This window comes from Neopelma chrysocephalum, unplaced genomic scaffold (genome assembly GCF_003984885.1).
Source record: "Neopelma chrysocephalum unplaced genomic scaffold, ASM398488v2 Primary Assembly neopelma1_42, whole genome shotgun sequence".
Lineage (NCBI taxonomy): Eukaryota > Metazoa > Chordata > Aves > Passeriformes > Pipridae > Neopelma > Neopelma chrysocephalum.
Genome location: NW_020897700.1, coordinates 17,752,736 through 17,768,308, shown reverse-complemented (window position 1 = coordinate 17,768,308; position 15,573 = coordinate 17,752,736). Strand labels below are relative to the sequence as shown.

Genomic DNA, 15,573 nt, shown 5'->3' with positions numbered 1-15,573 from the left:
TAGTGACATATTACATTTGTTCTAAGCAGTTTTGTATAGACACTTGAGCTTGTGGTTTTTGTTACTACTGGTTTTTGCTTCCCTAACTAAAAATATATGTTTGTATGTCTAATGCATACATAAAGATGTATGTATATATGCACGCACACTCCCTTTCAACAGAGACATTTGAGTGGCTGTAGTTCAATATATTTCATTTTAGCTTTTGAGGCTCTGAGGAAATCCTAATTACTTTTTTTACAAGAAATGTGTATTTATGTGGCTAAATTCCCCTAATATTTCTTATTTCCATATCAAATGTTACTTCCCTTCCAAATTTGGTTTAAAGTAGTTTGTACACTTTTTTGGAGTGCCATTAGGGTCATGTGCTCAGCAGAATCATAGAATGGTTTGGGTTGGTAGGGACCTTTAGTATCATCTAGTTCCAACCCCTCTGCCTTGGATGGGGACACCTTCCACTAGATCAGGTTGCCCAGAACCCCATCCAACCTGGCCTTGAACACTTCCAAGGATGGGGCTTCCACAGCTTCTCTGGGCAACCTGTTGCAGTGCCTAACCACTCTCACAGTAAAGAATTTCTTCCGAACTTCTAATTTAAACCTACTTTCTTTCAGTTTGAATCCATTCCCCCTTGTTCTGTCACTTCATGACCTTGTAAATAGTCTCTCTTCATCTTTCCTGTAGGCTCCCTTCATGTACTGGAAGGCCACAATTAGGTCACCCCAAAGCCTTCTCTTTTCCAGGCTGAACAATCCCAATTCTCTCAGCCTTTCCTCATAGGAGAACTGCTACATCCTTTTGATCGTCTCGGTGTCCCTCCTCTGGGCTCGCTCCAACAGGTCTATGTCCTTCCTGTGCTGGTGACCCCAGAGCTGGATGTAGCACTCCTGGTGGGGTCTCACCAGAGCGGAGTAGAAGAACAGAGTCCCCTCCCTTGACCTGCCAGCTCATGTCCAGCCTCTCCTCCACCAGCACCCCCAAGTCCTTCTCGTCAAGGCTGCTCTTGATCTGTTCATCCCCCAGGCTCTGTTGATACTGAGGGTTGTTCTGATCCAGGTGCAGCACCTTGCACTTGGTCTTATTAAACCTCATGAGATTCCCATGTGCCCACCTCTTGAGCTTGTCCAGGTCACTATGGATGGCATCCCAGCCTTCAGGTGTGTTGACCGCAGCACTCAGCTTGGTATCATCTGCAAATTTGCTGAGGGTGCACCTGACCCCATTTTCTTTGTCTCCTGAGGGGCACCACTTGTCATAGATGTCCATTGGGACTCTGAGCTGTTGACCACTACCCGCTGGATGCAACCATCCAACCAATTCCTTACACACTGAACAGTCCATTAAGTTTTAGGGGTAATATAGAGTATAAGCACATAGTATCTCAAGACTAGAATGTCTCAAGTGCTAAGCATGTATTTGAGTAAGGTGTTGGGGAATGGCTTTAAGGAAATTCATATGGGTTGCAGATAGTTTGATTTTACTTAAATTTATAGCTATTTTTCTATGATTGTGTTTACCTGATTATAGAAGAGATTTCATGTCAGTGCTTTTCTGTATTCAACATGAAGTCTGATGTTATCCTTAAGCTGAGGGCCAAGGTTTCACCTCAACTTCAGTCTTTAATAGTTTCTGGTTTTGTTTTTTTTTTAAAATGAAAATAATTGCCTTGTAGTCTTTGGAAGACTACTTTCATGCTGAATGTATAACTTCTGCATTGTAACCTCTGAAATTTCTTTAATATTGGTATATTTAGTGAAGGACCATTTTATGTGCATTTAGAAAAAAAAGTTGTATTATTTCAGCTGTGTCTGAAACTTGCATACGGTCTGTTTCTTCAGCTTTAAGTATCAGCTGCTCCTTCTTGTGTCTATATTGGAGTGGATGTTGTGTTGTAGCTGCAGGATATCTATCTGGTAACAGTTTGTTAGCTTTGGTATATGAGATCATTTGTTCGGCAGCTGGTACTAGTAATTCCTTTGGTCATAGCGCTGAAATGCTTGGTGAGATCCTACTTGCTAAGCATTATTTCATGGCATTTATTACCAGCCTGGCAATGTTCCACCTTCTGAAAAAGGAAAAAAAGCAGTAGTGAGCTTGGAGTCTGCTTGCGTGTCAGTTTGTTACTTCTTTGTTCAAATGAAACACTCCTTTGTAACCTCTTGTGGCCTAATTGGGTTTTTCTTGAGCCTCTTGAAGCTTTGTAGATAGCCACACAGCAATAACGCTGCTGACCACACATGTACATCTTCATACTTGGAAATATCATTAAACATCTGGCTGTAAACCCTTCAAAAAGCATTTGAAATGAAATTACTGTTTTATTTGCTGTAGGAATGGGAATCAGCCCAGGGCCAGATCTGAGCATGGGGGCAGGAAAGGTAAAAGAGCAAGTCTAAGCCATATACCGCTTCACTGGCAGCTGAAGGTGAGCCTTAATTGCAGTATTAATACCTCTGTGCTGTCATTAGTCTCTCCTCAGTAATGAGAGCTAAGGTGTAAGTTTTGCAGAAAGAGATTTATTAGTCTCACTCAAGAAAACAGCTTAGAGCGGAAGTGGTTGAAAGTATGGTCCTTTGGCATGGAAACTACACTTCCAGCCTGGGGCTGTTTTGAAGGAAAACAAACAAACCCCCAAGTCCTCTGGTTTTCAGCTTTGCAGGAACTAAGGCCTTCTTCAGTTGTTTGGATTTTCCTTCCCCTGCACATTTCTATCACAAAACAACCTCTTAGTTTCCTCTAGATTTGCTCTGAGACTAACTCATTCTCTCTTAAAGTTGCAAGACAGCTTCTTCTTTTTCCTTTTTTTTTTTGCTGCAGAAGACTGCAAAATAGGTAGAAATGCATAAGCTACTGATATTCCAAGGGGGATGGGTATACCTTAGTTATTTAATTTAATTCCATGAAAAGATCCATTATTGCCTTACTAATCACTTGGGGTTTGCCTGTAGGTTATTTCTGATTTACAAGTAACTTATGCACAGAGTTCCATGCATTGATTCTTAAATTGATGTGTAATTGGATAGTAGACTCTAGATTCCTTATTCTTAGGGCACTTTTGCTGTTGACATACCCAAAACTGGGTGAGTGAGTACTCTGCCACATACTACGCTCAGTGGAAAGTGATTTGGGGAACAGTAGCGTTCCCGAAAAAGCTTTGGAGCTTCCTTTCCTTGCCGGTAGCAGAGCTTAAAGCAGAATACACTACAATCTAACACAGTGATGCTAATGCTGTAGAGGAATACTTATCAGTTGACATAAATGGCTTGATGTGAATAAGAAAATAAAGCTGCTTGGGGCTGAAAAAATGTAGACTATCATTCATAAAAGCTGAATTTGTAGAGAAACACTTCAAAAACTGATGCAGAGCTTTGTTGCCAATAGAGGCTGGCTTCATGAAAATTACATAAACTTTGTAACTTTTCTTATGTGAACTAAGTTAAAGTTGCAAAATAGCTTTATTGAATATTAGGGGAAAGGGAGATGGAAGAGGTTTGGCAAAAATGTTTAATCATTAGTCATCGTGTCATTCCACTTTGACATTGTGAGATGTAGGTGTTTTTAGTTCATGGTAGTGGCCTTTAGCTGTTGCTTTGGTCTGAACAGCGAGTAACAGCAGACTGAAAGCCCAGAGAGAGATGTGACAAAATAGCTGGTGTCAGAGTGGACAGAAGATGGACTAATTGTTCTCGTAAAAGTAATTTCTTGTTCTGACATTTCAGTAGTATTGAAGCTGCTAAGGACTTCTTTTGCAAAGAAAATTCTTTGGATTAATAATGACTACATGTGCTACAAACATTGGTGATGTACCTGTTCTCTTAAGTATTCATTCTGGTGCTAATAATCATGTACTTTCATCTGTAATTCTTGCTTTATGGTGAACTTACCACCGGCTGCCACAAGAGAGGAGCCCCAAAGAAAAGATACAAGGACTCCCTGAAACAACATCTCAGCCTCGGCCATATTGATCATCATAACTGGTCTACTCTGGCCTCCATTCGGGAGGCCTGGAGACACACCATCTATAACACTGCTGTTCCTTTGAGAAAGCACGCAGGATCACCCTTGAGGAGAAAAGACAACGCAGAAAGAATCATGTCTTGCAGAATATACCACCTAAGGAGTCCTTCTGCTGTGCCTTTTGCAATCGGACACGTCTATCTCGTATTGGCCTCCTCAGCCACCAGCGTGCTTGTAACAAACGTGGATAGAGCCTTCCTAAATCTTCGTTCGTGAAGCCTAGCCATGATGATGATGATCATCATCTGTAATGTACTTTGCACCTTAGTGATGTTCAGGGATAGCTTCTGAAGAGTAGATTCAGTTTTTGAGCCATGTGTTGTGTTTTATATTTCTCAACAGTTATTTCTACCGGGTGCACTCTTGATTAAGAGCACACTGTCGTCTTGCATGCTGCTTTAGATGAAGTGGTGTAAGAGGAATGTTCTTATGCCGTCCTATTTATCAGTATTTGCTATGTGAAGGTTTCCATGGGTACACTTGTTAGGCAAAAGAAGAGGAATGCAGTTCTGTAGGGTGGTGGTTAACAGGCTTGCTAGAGAGAATAAGCAAGAAAAGGAGGACTTTGAATTGGATGCTTGTTGTGCGAAGACAGCAAATATGTCTGTCTGCTCTTCTTCGTGTGCTTCTTGTGATAGTGTCAGATTACTGCTGATCTGACTAACAGACATGGACAGGGTGGTTCACCTTTGCCTGTCATGAATCAGCTCCTCTATGCGTGCTCTGCCTATGCTGCTTTTTAATCTTCAGGCTCAGGTTTTTCTCCATTCTGCTTTCTCCTCACCTTAACAGTGCCTTTCTCAAGTCACTCCATTTGCCCTGTTTGTATGGGTTTGTCACTCGAATACCATAACAATGTCATATTTTAATATGCAAGACTGACGTCATAGGACAAGCTCCCTTCCAGGTTACAAGGTGAAGTGTTCTTTTGAGGCACTGAGTGGACTAGCCTAGGAATTTTGGTAACAGAGCCTTTGCCTTTCCCACACCAAATAGGACAAGTGTGGATGCGTTTCCATGACCAACAGCTGAAATATTTTTGGTCAGTCAGCACACTTCTTGGATATTGGTTAGATTCTTAGATAAATGGGCATGAGGGCTTTACATCACACTTGCTGCTGTTAAAACTGACTCATGATTTTCCTTCCATAGACTGCTGAAGTGAAACTTGAGCTCTGTGTGATGTAATTACTGAATCAGTATGGAGCTTTCTCTGCAGGATGTCCTCACCTCAGTTTAATACAGTTTAGCTTTTCTCCTCCGAGGTGCTCAGTGGAGTTTCACACATGCTAATGAAATCAGCTGTATTCAGTAAACAATCTGACAATATTTATTTACATTTCTAATAGAAGTTCTAGCAGTCTGAATTTGGTATTAGCACTTTCAAATTAGAAATCTGAACACATTAGTACTTATTTTTTATAATGTGCAGGAAGTTTCTTACATTAACATCTCTTAGCTTTTGTTTTCATTGAGTTTACTGACTTCTATGAAAGAAAACAGTTGCTTGAATAAACTCAGTGCTCTGGGTTTCTGTGCAGAGTATTTGCACTGAATTCTGAATCTGGATATTATCCAACACCTGAAATTGCTCAGCTCTTGGGGTTGGGTTTGTTAATGCACAGCTCCAGGAGTACAGAAAATCTGAGCAGAGTATATTAGATCAAGTTTTGGAAGGAAACCCCAAAGAGGGAGAATCTACAAACTGTTGAATACATAGTTCTGAACGAGTTATTCTTTAATTATTATTATTTTGCTGAATGTGGGTCACTTTACAGAATTTTAGTGTTGTAATGTTAAAGCCCTCTGTGGGCTGGAAGAGATAGTTATGGAATTTTTTTTTAAATCTGCAACTTGCATAAATTAGTTTATATTCAGACAGATTTTTGTTGTGTCTTCTGTTTTTCTGTGTGGGCACCTGAGCCTGTCCAACTAATGCTGATCAGTTACTTGTGTCTGTCATATTCCCTTGCCCTTCCTTTCACATTCCCCCAAAATGACTTTTTAAAATCCTCACATTTAATGCTCTACTCTCTAAGTTGCCCTTTAAAACAGGTTGTGCTTTTTAAGGCAAATCCTACTATAGGAAAGGTCATGGGCCTTTTTGTTTCTGAAATCCTAGCTTGTTTAACAGGACTGGTTTAAACAAGCTGGGCAGAGACCTGTGAGGCTGCTGCAAAGGAAGGTTGGTGACCTCTGGTGTAGGCACAAGGAAGAAGCGAGTTTGGTGCAGAGACCAGTCTGCTCAGCTGTACAGCAGCAGTTAGTCCATGTGTGTTAAGACTCTGGTCTTGGTGAATGGCTGCAGTGGTACAAGACATTACTGCGTTCTCCCATGCTCTGCTGAAATCAATTATTGGCTGGACATTTGTCACTTCCACAGCAGCACTGATGGAATAGAAAGCGTTGAAGCTCTTTTCAGTCATCTCTGTGTAATAGTCAGTGATAGAACCCAGCTCTTCTTACACCAGTCTGTGTTAAGCTGTCACACAATGCAGGATTGCTTATGGAGGGCTAATATGTTCTAATCCTCAACTGGGTTGAGAAGGCTGGAATAAAGAGCAGGGAATTGGTAATCAGTTCACTTAGCAGACAACCATAGTGACATGCATCTGAGTTCCTGCTTGGTCTTGGCTTTTAGCCTGGAGAAAGGTTGTTCTCATATGTTAGCCAGTTGAAACAGCTTCAGGAGTGCAACCTCTGCCTTCCAACTGCTGTAAGAGTTACACCAAGTTAAAGAGTTGGAAAAAGTAACCCTCTCTTATTACAAAGTTATTTATGAGATTTGGCTGTGGACGTACATCATGCTTACTAAGTGCTAAAACGATTTCAGATATCATTCCCAGTTTTGGTGTGGGTGAGTAAAACCTGGTGAATTCAGTATTTGGGAGACATGGGGATATATGTCAGTCACCCACTGTGGACTAGATCAGAGTACAGTTGAGTTCAAAAACAATTCAGGTGCTAAGCATCTTGTGTTATGAAGTTCCTATATGCAGAGTCTTACAGACAGGGATATGTTTGGGAGTGCTTTTGAGTGGAACTAGATAAATTATGTTGGTTTGAAAATAGCTTTTTCTGTTTGTCACTTTATGGTGACACTTGGTAACTGTAAAATGCTTATGTGTAGCTGAACTGGATAATGAATGCAGGAATAGGTATGCAAAGAAGAGGAAAATGCAATCAGAACATTGTACTTTATAGTGGACATGGTTTTTTTGAAACAATCAGTCAGCTCAATGAACCCACATGCACATTGATAATATATCTGCCCAATTCCTTTGTTTTTAAGCAAAACACATCTGAGTGGAATGTCAAAGATGCCTTGAACCTCTGAATTAAACTTTGTTTAATGCTTAAAGAAATAATTCTCTATTTGTATTGAAATGTGGTGTTGGCACGTGAACTAGAATTTTGATTGAAACTTGATTTGAATTTGGCTGTTTGTTTGCATTACTGAAGTACTAAAAGTTGACTATAGTCTTAATTAGAGTTGTATCCTTGGGCCCTGTTTTGACTCAAAAGAAAGTGAATTTTGTTTGTATTTAAATGAAATTATCCTGAATCTGCTAGGAAGGCTCCTAGTAAGTCTACTCTGGTAGACTTCATCTCAGGAGTAAGTCAGGTCTGTTATAAACTATTTTCTTGTACAGTGTTTTTCTGGGGAACACCAAAGGAGCTTGACCAATTCTTACCTTCTTATGAGGAGATAAGCTTGTAATTTGTCTAAATAAATAATTGCTACATAAGCTTGCTGACTGAAATTTGTTTCTATCAATGTGCAAAGCAGTTTCCTATTGCGGGACAAGGTTGCAGCTGGATCATTGTGCGTGATTTTTATTTTTTTGTCCAGATATTTCAGGATTTTTGGACAGATACTTGGCAGCCAAATCTTAGCATGTTACTGGGTGTGGTCAACTGTAATTATGTACAAACCTGACTGGATAAACTTTTAAGTCTCCTATAATACCAGTGTTTTTGAGAAAATGTTTGGGGTTCTATGTGAGTAGTTAGTGGTTGAGCAGTTTAAGGAGGGGAAACTGTTTCATAACTTAATGACTATTTATACATTCAAAGTCCTACGCAATTGGTGGTAAACAGAACATGAGTCTCTGGTATAGTGGCTTGCAGCAAGGTTAGTTTTGCCCATACCAGTCAGCTACAGGACTGTGGTTTATTTGGTTGGTTTTGTGTGTAGTCTTTTTCATTGAGAAGGTATATGGTGTGAGTGATTTAATTACCCTGATCTTCTGTACATGGTCCCAAGATATGGTTCCTCCTTCCCTTTCCAGTGAAACTTGAAAGTAAATGTGTCCAAGACTACAAGATTCAGTGCTAGTTACTAACAAGCTACTTTCCATGCTGTCTACAAGTGAGGGTTAAGGGAAGTGTTTTGGATGGAATAGACAAGTTATCGTAACAACAACAAGAGCAGCAAAACATATTTTTGGCTATAACCAGTGAAAAATGCCGGAGCTGACGTTATATCCGTCTGTGTTATCACTTCATTCAATCTAAGTCAGGATTTCCTGGCATTCATCTAGACAGAGGCAATGGACTTTGCTGTTCATGCTGTAGCAACTTTTGGGTGATCAAGCATGACTTCTTTTCCCATATTCTTGCTAGTTGGGTAAATCAGTACATTCTCATAAATACTCAACTTAGGTTTTTCTTCCTTCCCTTCTTGATTATTGCAGACTAACTTTTCAGTTGCAGTCTCTGTTTCAAAAGAATCAAAAAACATCTTGCACTTACAACATTTTAACAACCATTTACAGAAGTCTCACCAATATTATGTTAGCTGGTAAAAAAAACTGGGTGGCCTCAGCTCTCTGGTGGACTGTTAGAGAGCCACATCTGATACTTTTTCATATGTTAGGAATTTGGGAGGGTGCAGCTAGAACCAGGTAAATTTTAGTAATTTTTTTTAAAGCGAAATGATACTGCTGAGTTTGTGCTTTTGAGTTGGTTGATATTGACCCCTTCTGAAGCAATTTCCCTCAGAAGAAAAATGTGGAGTCCCTGGATAGCACTTGTCTCTACCTTCCTGAAGAGCGTTCTCTTGTGCAGTGAGAGTGTGTGTTCAGAACAAAGACGAGGAGGGCATTTGCAATGCTTTCTGCACCCTTGGAGGGATTACCCTAAACTTATTTGGCTGTAAAATTTGAGAGTGTGTGCCATGTCCTCTGGAGTTCACAAAGCCCTCTTGTGAAAGTAGCCTTTTCATCGTAGAAGTGGAGGAAATTTGTAAAGAAATGGTTGCTGTTAATATGCATGTGTTTTTAGCTACTTTGAATGAAGGTGTGTTTTAGCAAAAGGAGTATTTTTCAGTTAACTAGAAAAAAGCGGGAAAGGGGGGATGTTAAACATCAGACATTCTTCATATCTCTGTATCTGTTGGTATTAATATGTATTTACTTTTGTCTAATAACATTATTTCTTAGTAATTTTTTAAAAATTTTCTAAAATTACTTCTTTGAACAGAGGCTTGAAAGCTGTGTACAGACTTCTTTTCTTAAAAAATAAAATAAGGCTTTATAGAAGAGAGAGAAGGAACAGGAAAGAGCAGGCAAGCAAACCCATGCCTCAGGATACCGCCCCTAAGCTGTGGTAGTCTGTCTTGACCTGCTCATTTATGTAGGAGACACTGAGGTCTGAGATCTGTCAGTACTTTTATACAGCATTGAAATGCAACAAGAGCTGATAGTGTTATAAATACCAGATTCTGCCTTGCATTTCTGCTCAGAATTCTCTGTCAGATGTACAGTGTGTAGTTCTTCCCTCTGTTCAAGAGAAGGTGGGGAAGGCAGAGGCAGTAAAGCCGGTAGGATAAGAGATTTCTATTAATCTCATTTTCTGGCAGAGGCAGTTCTCAGACGTGCCTTGGCAGTGTCTGTATTTAGTAGCTGTGTTCCTGGACGCTGGCCCAGTCACATGGCGCCACTGGAACAAGTGACATGGGAATGATGCATTAGCTGAGACCTGTGCTGGAGGAGGTGGGGTGGCCCAGCTGGCCGGGCTGCCTGCGCCCCGGCGCCCAGCGCAGATGCTGTGTCCAGCACCGCTTGCTCCCAGATGGCTGCTGCTGTTTGGCTCAACCTGTTTGGCTCCAGTGAAAGCTGGAAGTTGGTTACTGCAGGTGCCTTGAAAAAATAAACAGGGAAAGAAACAAAGTCAAATCCTGAAGAGTGTTAAATTATAAGTAAATTTTCAATTTATCAGAAAATGATAAAGATCATCACTATGAAACAACATCTGCAAAACATTTGACTTACTTTGGATCAGCTGTCAGTAGCTATGGGAGTGAGGGCAGAAAGTGGGATGGAAGGGGGAAAGTTAATTAAGACTAGGCATGGCTTTCTGTACTGAGGAAAGAACTAAGTGGTGGATCTAAGGCACTAACCTTATTGCATACCTTGTTTAAAGACCTAGTTTAACAAAACCACACTTTTCTTAATGGTAAAACACAATTAAATACATGCCATTTTTTGTGCAATCCCAACTTATGGAAGTTGACTGAGTTGTGAAACACTGGTTTAATGGGCTGTTCTTTATGTTTGTGGAAGGCTGATGTGTGCAAATTTATGGTGACTAACTTGTGTAGATCTGTTTGTTAGCTTCTATCAGCAGTGTGTGTGTCTTGTCATTTTTTTGTGCATACATATGATGATATTGCTTTCTGGCAACTAAGATGATGAAAAATGCTTGCAACCTCACAAAAATCCACGGTATTCTCCTTTCTTAAGCAGGAGAGTCTGTGGAATTATAACTTATCAGTGAACAAATATATCCAATGTTGTTTTACATTTCATACGGTAATATATGGAATTATCCTAAAACAAGTAACCTTTCTGTATAGTGATCTAATACCGAGAATTTTATTTTTCTCTACCTGAGATCTTTCTACAGGAAAATCTACCCGAGAGAGAGCAGTGCTGCAAATAATATGTTCCTTCACTTGTTGCGTGACTAATCTGCAATGTATCCCGCCTAACTCGTGTGGACCTAGTAACTATGTATCATGCTTGAACAAGGTAGTTCATCTGAGGTTAATAGTGCTTTACCATATTAGGACTTCTTTAAGTCATTGTGGAAAAAGAATGTGGTGTGGCATCAGCACAACTCTTCCATATCTGAGGTTTTAAAAAGAGGAGAAACAATGCAAGGTAAATGATTCAAATTTGGAGAGAGGAAGGGAACCTATATCTTCCTTCCACATAAGCTATTTGATGGACTAAATGAGGGGAAATCATCATTAAGCAATCCAAAATAGATTCCACTTCGACTTTAAACATGTGTTTCGCACTAATCCTGAATGTCTGAGTCTAGGCGTTTTTTGTGTATCAATTTTGCTAAGTGTATGTTTTGCAAAAACAAATGCTCACCAAAACAGCAGGTATGATTCAAACTTTGTTTTCCTAAGCTTCTCTAGCCGGCTTCTAAAAGCTCTTGGGAAAATAAATCCTTACAGGGGTCTCTGCAAGTATTCTCTTAGATGTGAAAACAGTGCTTAAGGTTAGGGGAGAGCTGTAACTTGTACAGAAAATTATTTTTAATTAGACAACTATATCACATATATTTCCTCTTTCCCCCACCCCCAATTTTTTTGCTAAAGTGTTACCTTGAGTTGAAATCATTTGGGCAGTTGCCTCTCAATGGGGATGAAGGACGGGAAATGACCTACAAACAGAGCAGATGACGTGTTGTCATATAGCCTAGAAAAAGAGTGATTAAACTCTGCTTTCCAGAGGGTTATATCTTGAGAGCAGGATGCTTTTCTTCCATTTTCTGTATTATCTACTTCGTGGACTCTGAGTGTTTTCAATGTGTGGATTTGAATATTATTTTGTTGTTGAGAAACTGTTCTGTGGATTTTCGAAGTTAATTCCCCAGGTACTTTGAGATTTATAGTATCCTACAGAGGACTGCACCTACAGGTGAGGTAGTGTTGTGAAGCGTGTCTTTGTGGTGAGCTGACAGGAATTCCTAGTTCTAATGTTTGATGTGAATTTGATACTGTGGTGAATGTTGCTTTGTTTGGGGAAAAGATAGGACAGAAGTGAAGGCTTTTAACTGCTGATCTTAGTGGAAGTGTAAGAACCTGGCCCTCAGCTGCTTATTTCATTCACACTTCAAAGATGACTAGGAACACTGATGTTTAAAGTAGTCCTCCTCAGTGAGGTGAGGACTAGGAGTTGCCCTCTCCTAGATCATTTGAATCGCTTGAGAACAGGCCAAAGCTTTTCACTTGTTTCCCTGCACTTTGGAGGAGGAGTGATGATCTAGTACTTGTCACTACTCTGGGAATTGAAACTGAGCTTTTTTTTAATTGCTGTAGGCTTCCCTCAGCAACAGAGTGAGTTGTTCAATCTAACCTTGCTCTAGTTTTTTGCTTTACATCTGTCCAGTGTTTAGAGGTTGGGGTTAACTGAGATTACAAAATCATTTTAGCAAGGGTGCTGTGCTATTTAGAAGGTAGCACGTAGCACTAAGTTTTGAAATCTTACTGTGTTTTCTAACTCTGTGCTGTATTTCTGGTTGACTAATAGCAAAGATATTTTCCCTATTTAACCTGGAAGGGAAATTGCAGTAGAGCTGTCATCTTACTGATGGGGGGAAAGCTATGTAAGACATGAATTATGAGCAGACATATATGGATAACTTTTTTTTAAAACCAGGGGTGGGGAAGAGGACTTTGTTCTGCAGTAGAATTACCTGAGCCTGACAGAACATGCAATTCCTCTGTTCTGTTCAAAAACTTTAATTTACTTGGTTAGAAATATTTTATTATATATTTTTGTCATCAGCACTGCCATTAAATTATTTTAATAGGCACGTGACTATAAATTCTTATCCACCAACTTGGTGTCTGCAACAAACCTTTTCTCATTGTTTTCCTTTCTACTTTTTTTTAAAAAAGGCTTCTCAAGGTGATAGTTTCAAGTTCTTGGCCAAGTGTAAATCCTGTTTGTCCTTAGAAGTAAAAGCATTATGGCGCAGAATATTTAGGGTGTTTCTTGGTGTTGGTAGTTGTTTTTTCTTAACTGATAGCCATATGGCAATGATGACAGATTCTTACTTGCTCCTAAGCTATATGAGGTTGCTAGGGGTTGTCAGATGACACTTGCTCACATGAGAGCCATTAACAGGGTGTTGTAGCCAGTGTTAGAACAACCTTGCAACTAAGGGCGAGTCACTGCAAAAGCAACTATGCTTTTTTTTTTTTTTAAGAGGCCATATGGTTCAGTCTTGTGACTACATAATTGCCAGCTACCTAAATCACATACCAGGAAACAAACATAGCTAAAGTCAATATTAGCTGTTGTATCTGCTACAGCCTTGTGCCAGGCTCGGTAGGAAAAACTGACAGCAGCAAGAGCAAGTCTAGGATGGCTTCTGAGACCTAAAAGTCATGTCTACTCTGTCTGGAATAATTGCAGGAGTACATTAGCTACAGCTGTCTTTCTGTATTAATGGCTTATAGACTAAATGAAGATTGCTTTGCCTTTTTTTCCCCTAGTAGGAAATTCAGCAGACTGTGTTCCTGTATAGGGAAGAAAGCTGATGGTAAATTACCATTGTTAATGGTTGATCAATAGTAAAGAAATCTGCTTGAGGCTGTACCTCCTCAGCAGGTATTTAGTTTCTTTTAGGGAGCTTTACAAGAGTATTTGTAGCTAAGAAAATGTGTGGGGGTACACCAAAAGCTACAAATGGCACTGGGGGACAAATAGAAAGGGCAAGAAACAACAACGACGTACTACTTGGAAGTAATCTCTCCTGTACCAAACTGGATGAAAGAATTAGAAAGTCTTTGAGAGACCAGTGTGTCAGCTGTGCGAGCAAAGTGACTAGACTGCTGCAAAACAGGTATGCATGTAATTTTTTCTTGACAAAGAATAGACATTTTTAGTTAATACTAAATTTATAATCATGTTCCTGAAAGGCTATTTTGTAAATAATTGGGAAAGTTCTATTAGAAACTTATTCTTGATGATGATGCTGACTGAAACTCCAGAAAGTCTTTCCTATTTGAAACTGAATCTACATTCTTGTCTCTGATATGTGAGATTTATGTATATGCAAACTGAGGCATGGAGGGTGATCTTTTCAATTAAGGTTGAATAATCTTACCTTCTCTTTCTAGTTTTCTAATTAGTTTCCCCTCTTTTTCTTGCCACCTCCTGTGTTAGTGGTCAAGTAGTAGTAGTGTGCAGAGCAGACAGGAGGGAGTGCTGTGAAGTGGGGGAAGAATGGAGAGGGGAACCCTCTGTTTTACTTGTAAATTACCTCTAGACCAAGCATTACATCAAAGTAATCTGAAGTGTGAATAGTTTCTTTAACTTTTGTGGTGTCTTTTTCAGATGTGTGCCAGCATGTCTCTAATGTCTGAGTCTTTACAGCTATGTAACTGTGTTGGGAATATGGTTCAGGGTAGCTTTTTCTAAATCTTGGCACCCAAGGGTGTTACAATTAGTATTCTACATATTCAGGATTGCTCGTCTAAGAAGCAGAAAAATATAACTATGTATATAGGTATATGGAGATGTTACAGCCTGTTTGTTTCTTTAGCCTATAGATGTTACACTGAAGTAGTGAGTGCTTAGTCACTTTCAAAAACAGTTTAAGGTCAGCTGAAGTAGTTTTTGGATATAAATTAATAGGTCACTTTTCAGTTATTGTGTGAATGCTGATTATTATGAAGGTGAAGCAAAAGCTTTCTGTGTAAAGATCAGGCTTTGGAGGTCTATATTAACTGAAAGTACTGATTCAGGGCAGAATGAGGCAGAATTTTTGTGGCTTTTTTCCAGAAACAAACAAGTCTGCATTCCCCTAAGAGAGATTTCCTTACCTCCATGTCTCACATGTATATATAATTGAAGAAATGTTGAACGATCCAAAGGAAAGTAGTTTATATGCCAGTTTAAGAGGACGTAGAGCATATTTGAGCTTAATATGGAATCTGGGGAGAAAACTTTTCAGGTTATCTGTAAGATGTTCCAAACTTGTGGCTTTCTTACAAAAAATAAAAAAAAAAATCCATAGTATTTTAGTATCTTTAGTAGACTTGGTTCTCCTGTTGTATGAACACAGACAGCTTGATTTTATTTATTTATTTTGAGTTGAAAATGATGTTTATTAGTTCTAGCATCTTCCACATGCAGGAAAGATACAGTCTGAAGGTGAGCTACATAAGCCAAGCCGATGATGTTGAAGGAGGTAATTACATTGCCACTTCTTCCTTTGATTTCTGGCATGGTGGTCTTGTCCTTTTCCCCCTTTCCAGTCCTTTTGGAACTGGCTCCCCTTAGGGTGTCAGTTAGCTCAATAAGCGGCAGAGAACTGACTTGGGAACAAGAAAACTCAATTAGCATTCTAACTAGCCTCAATACTTATTTGGAATGCATAGGGAACGTTTTCTTTCTGCCCTTTCCCAAAGGTATATAGTTCCATGAACAAAGTGAGTGTAGGTCATGCTGCCACTAAGAGGTGGTGATTCCATTGCTTTCTACATCTTCCTTCCTTTTTCCAACTATGTTTCTGATCCACTTTCAG

The 15,573-nt window shown here is 39.6% G+C and overlaps 1 protein-coding gene across 4 annotated transcripts in view; it reads left to right on the top strand.

Moving 5' to 3' along the window:
- FNIP2 (folliculin interacting protein 2) overlaps positions 1 to 15,573 on the top strand; it is a 50,388-nt gene that overhangs the window by 3,112 nt on the left and 31,703 nt on the right. The window contains exon 1 of one of the 4 annotated variants that reach the window (XM_027676815.1): positions 13,628 to 13,887. The exons of 2 other annotated variants lie outside the window; for them this stretch is intronic. In XM_027676815.1, the coding sequence (XP_027532616.1) occupies positions 13,703 to 13,887 (185 nt within the window). In that variant the 5' untranslated portion in view covers positions 13,628 to 13,702. Of the gene's footprint in view, positions 1 to 13,627; positions 13,888 to 15,573 lie in introns of those variants that run through there. One more of the 4 variants, XM_027676817.1, reaches the window with a different exon arrangement.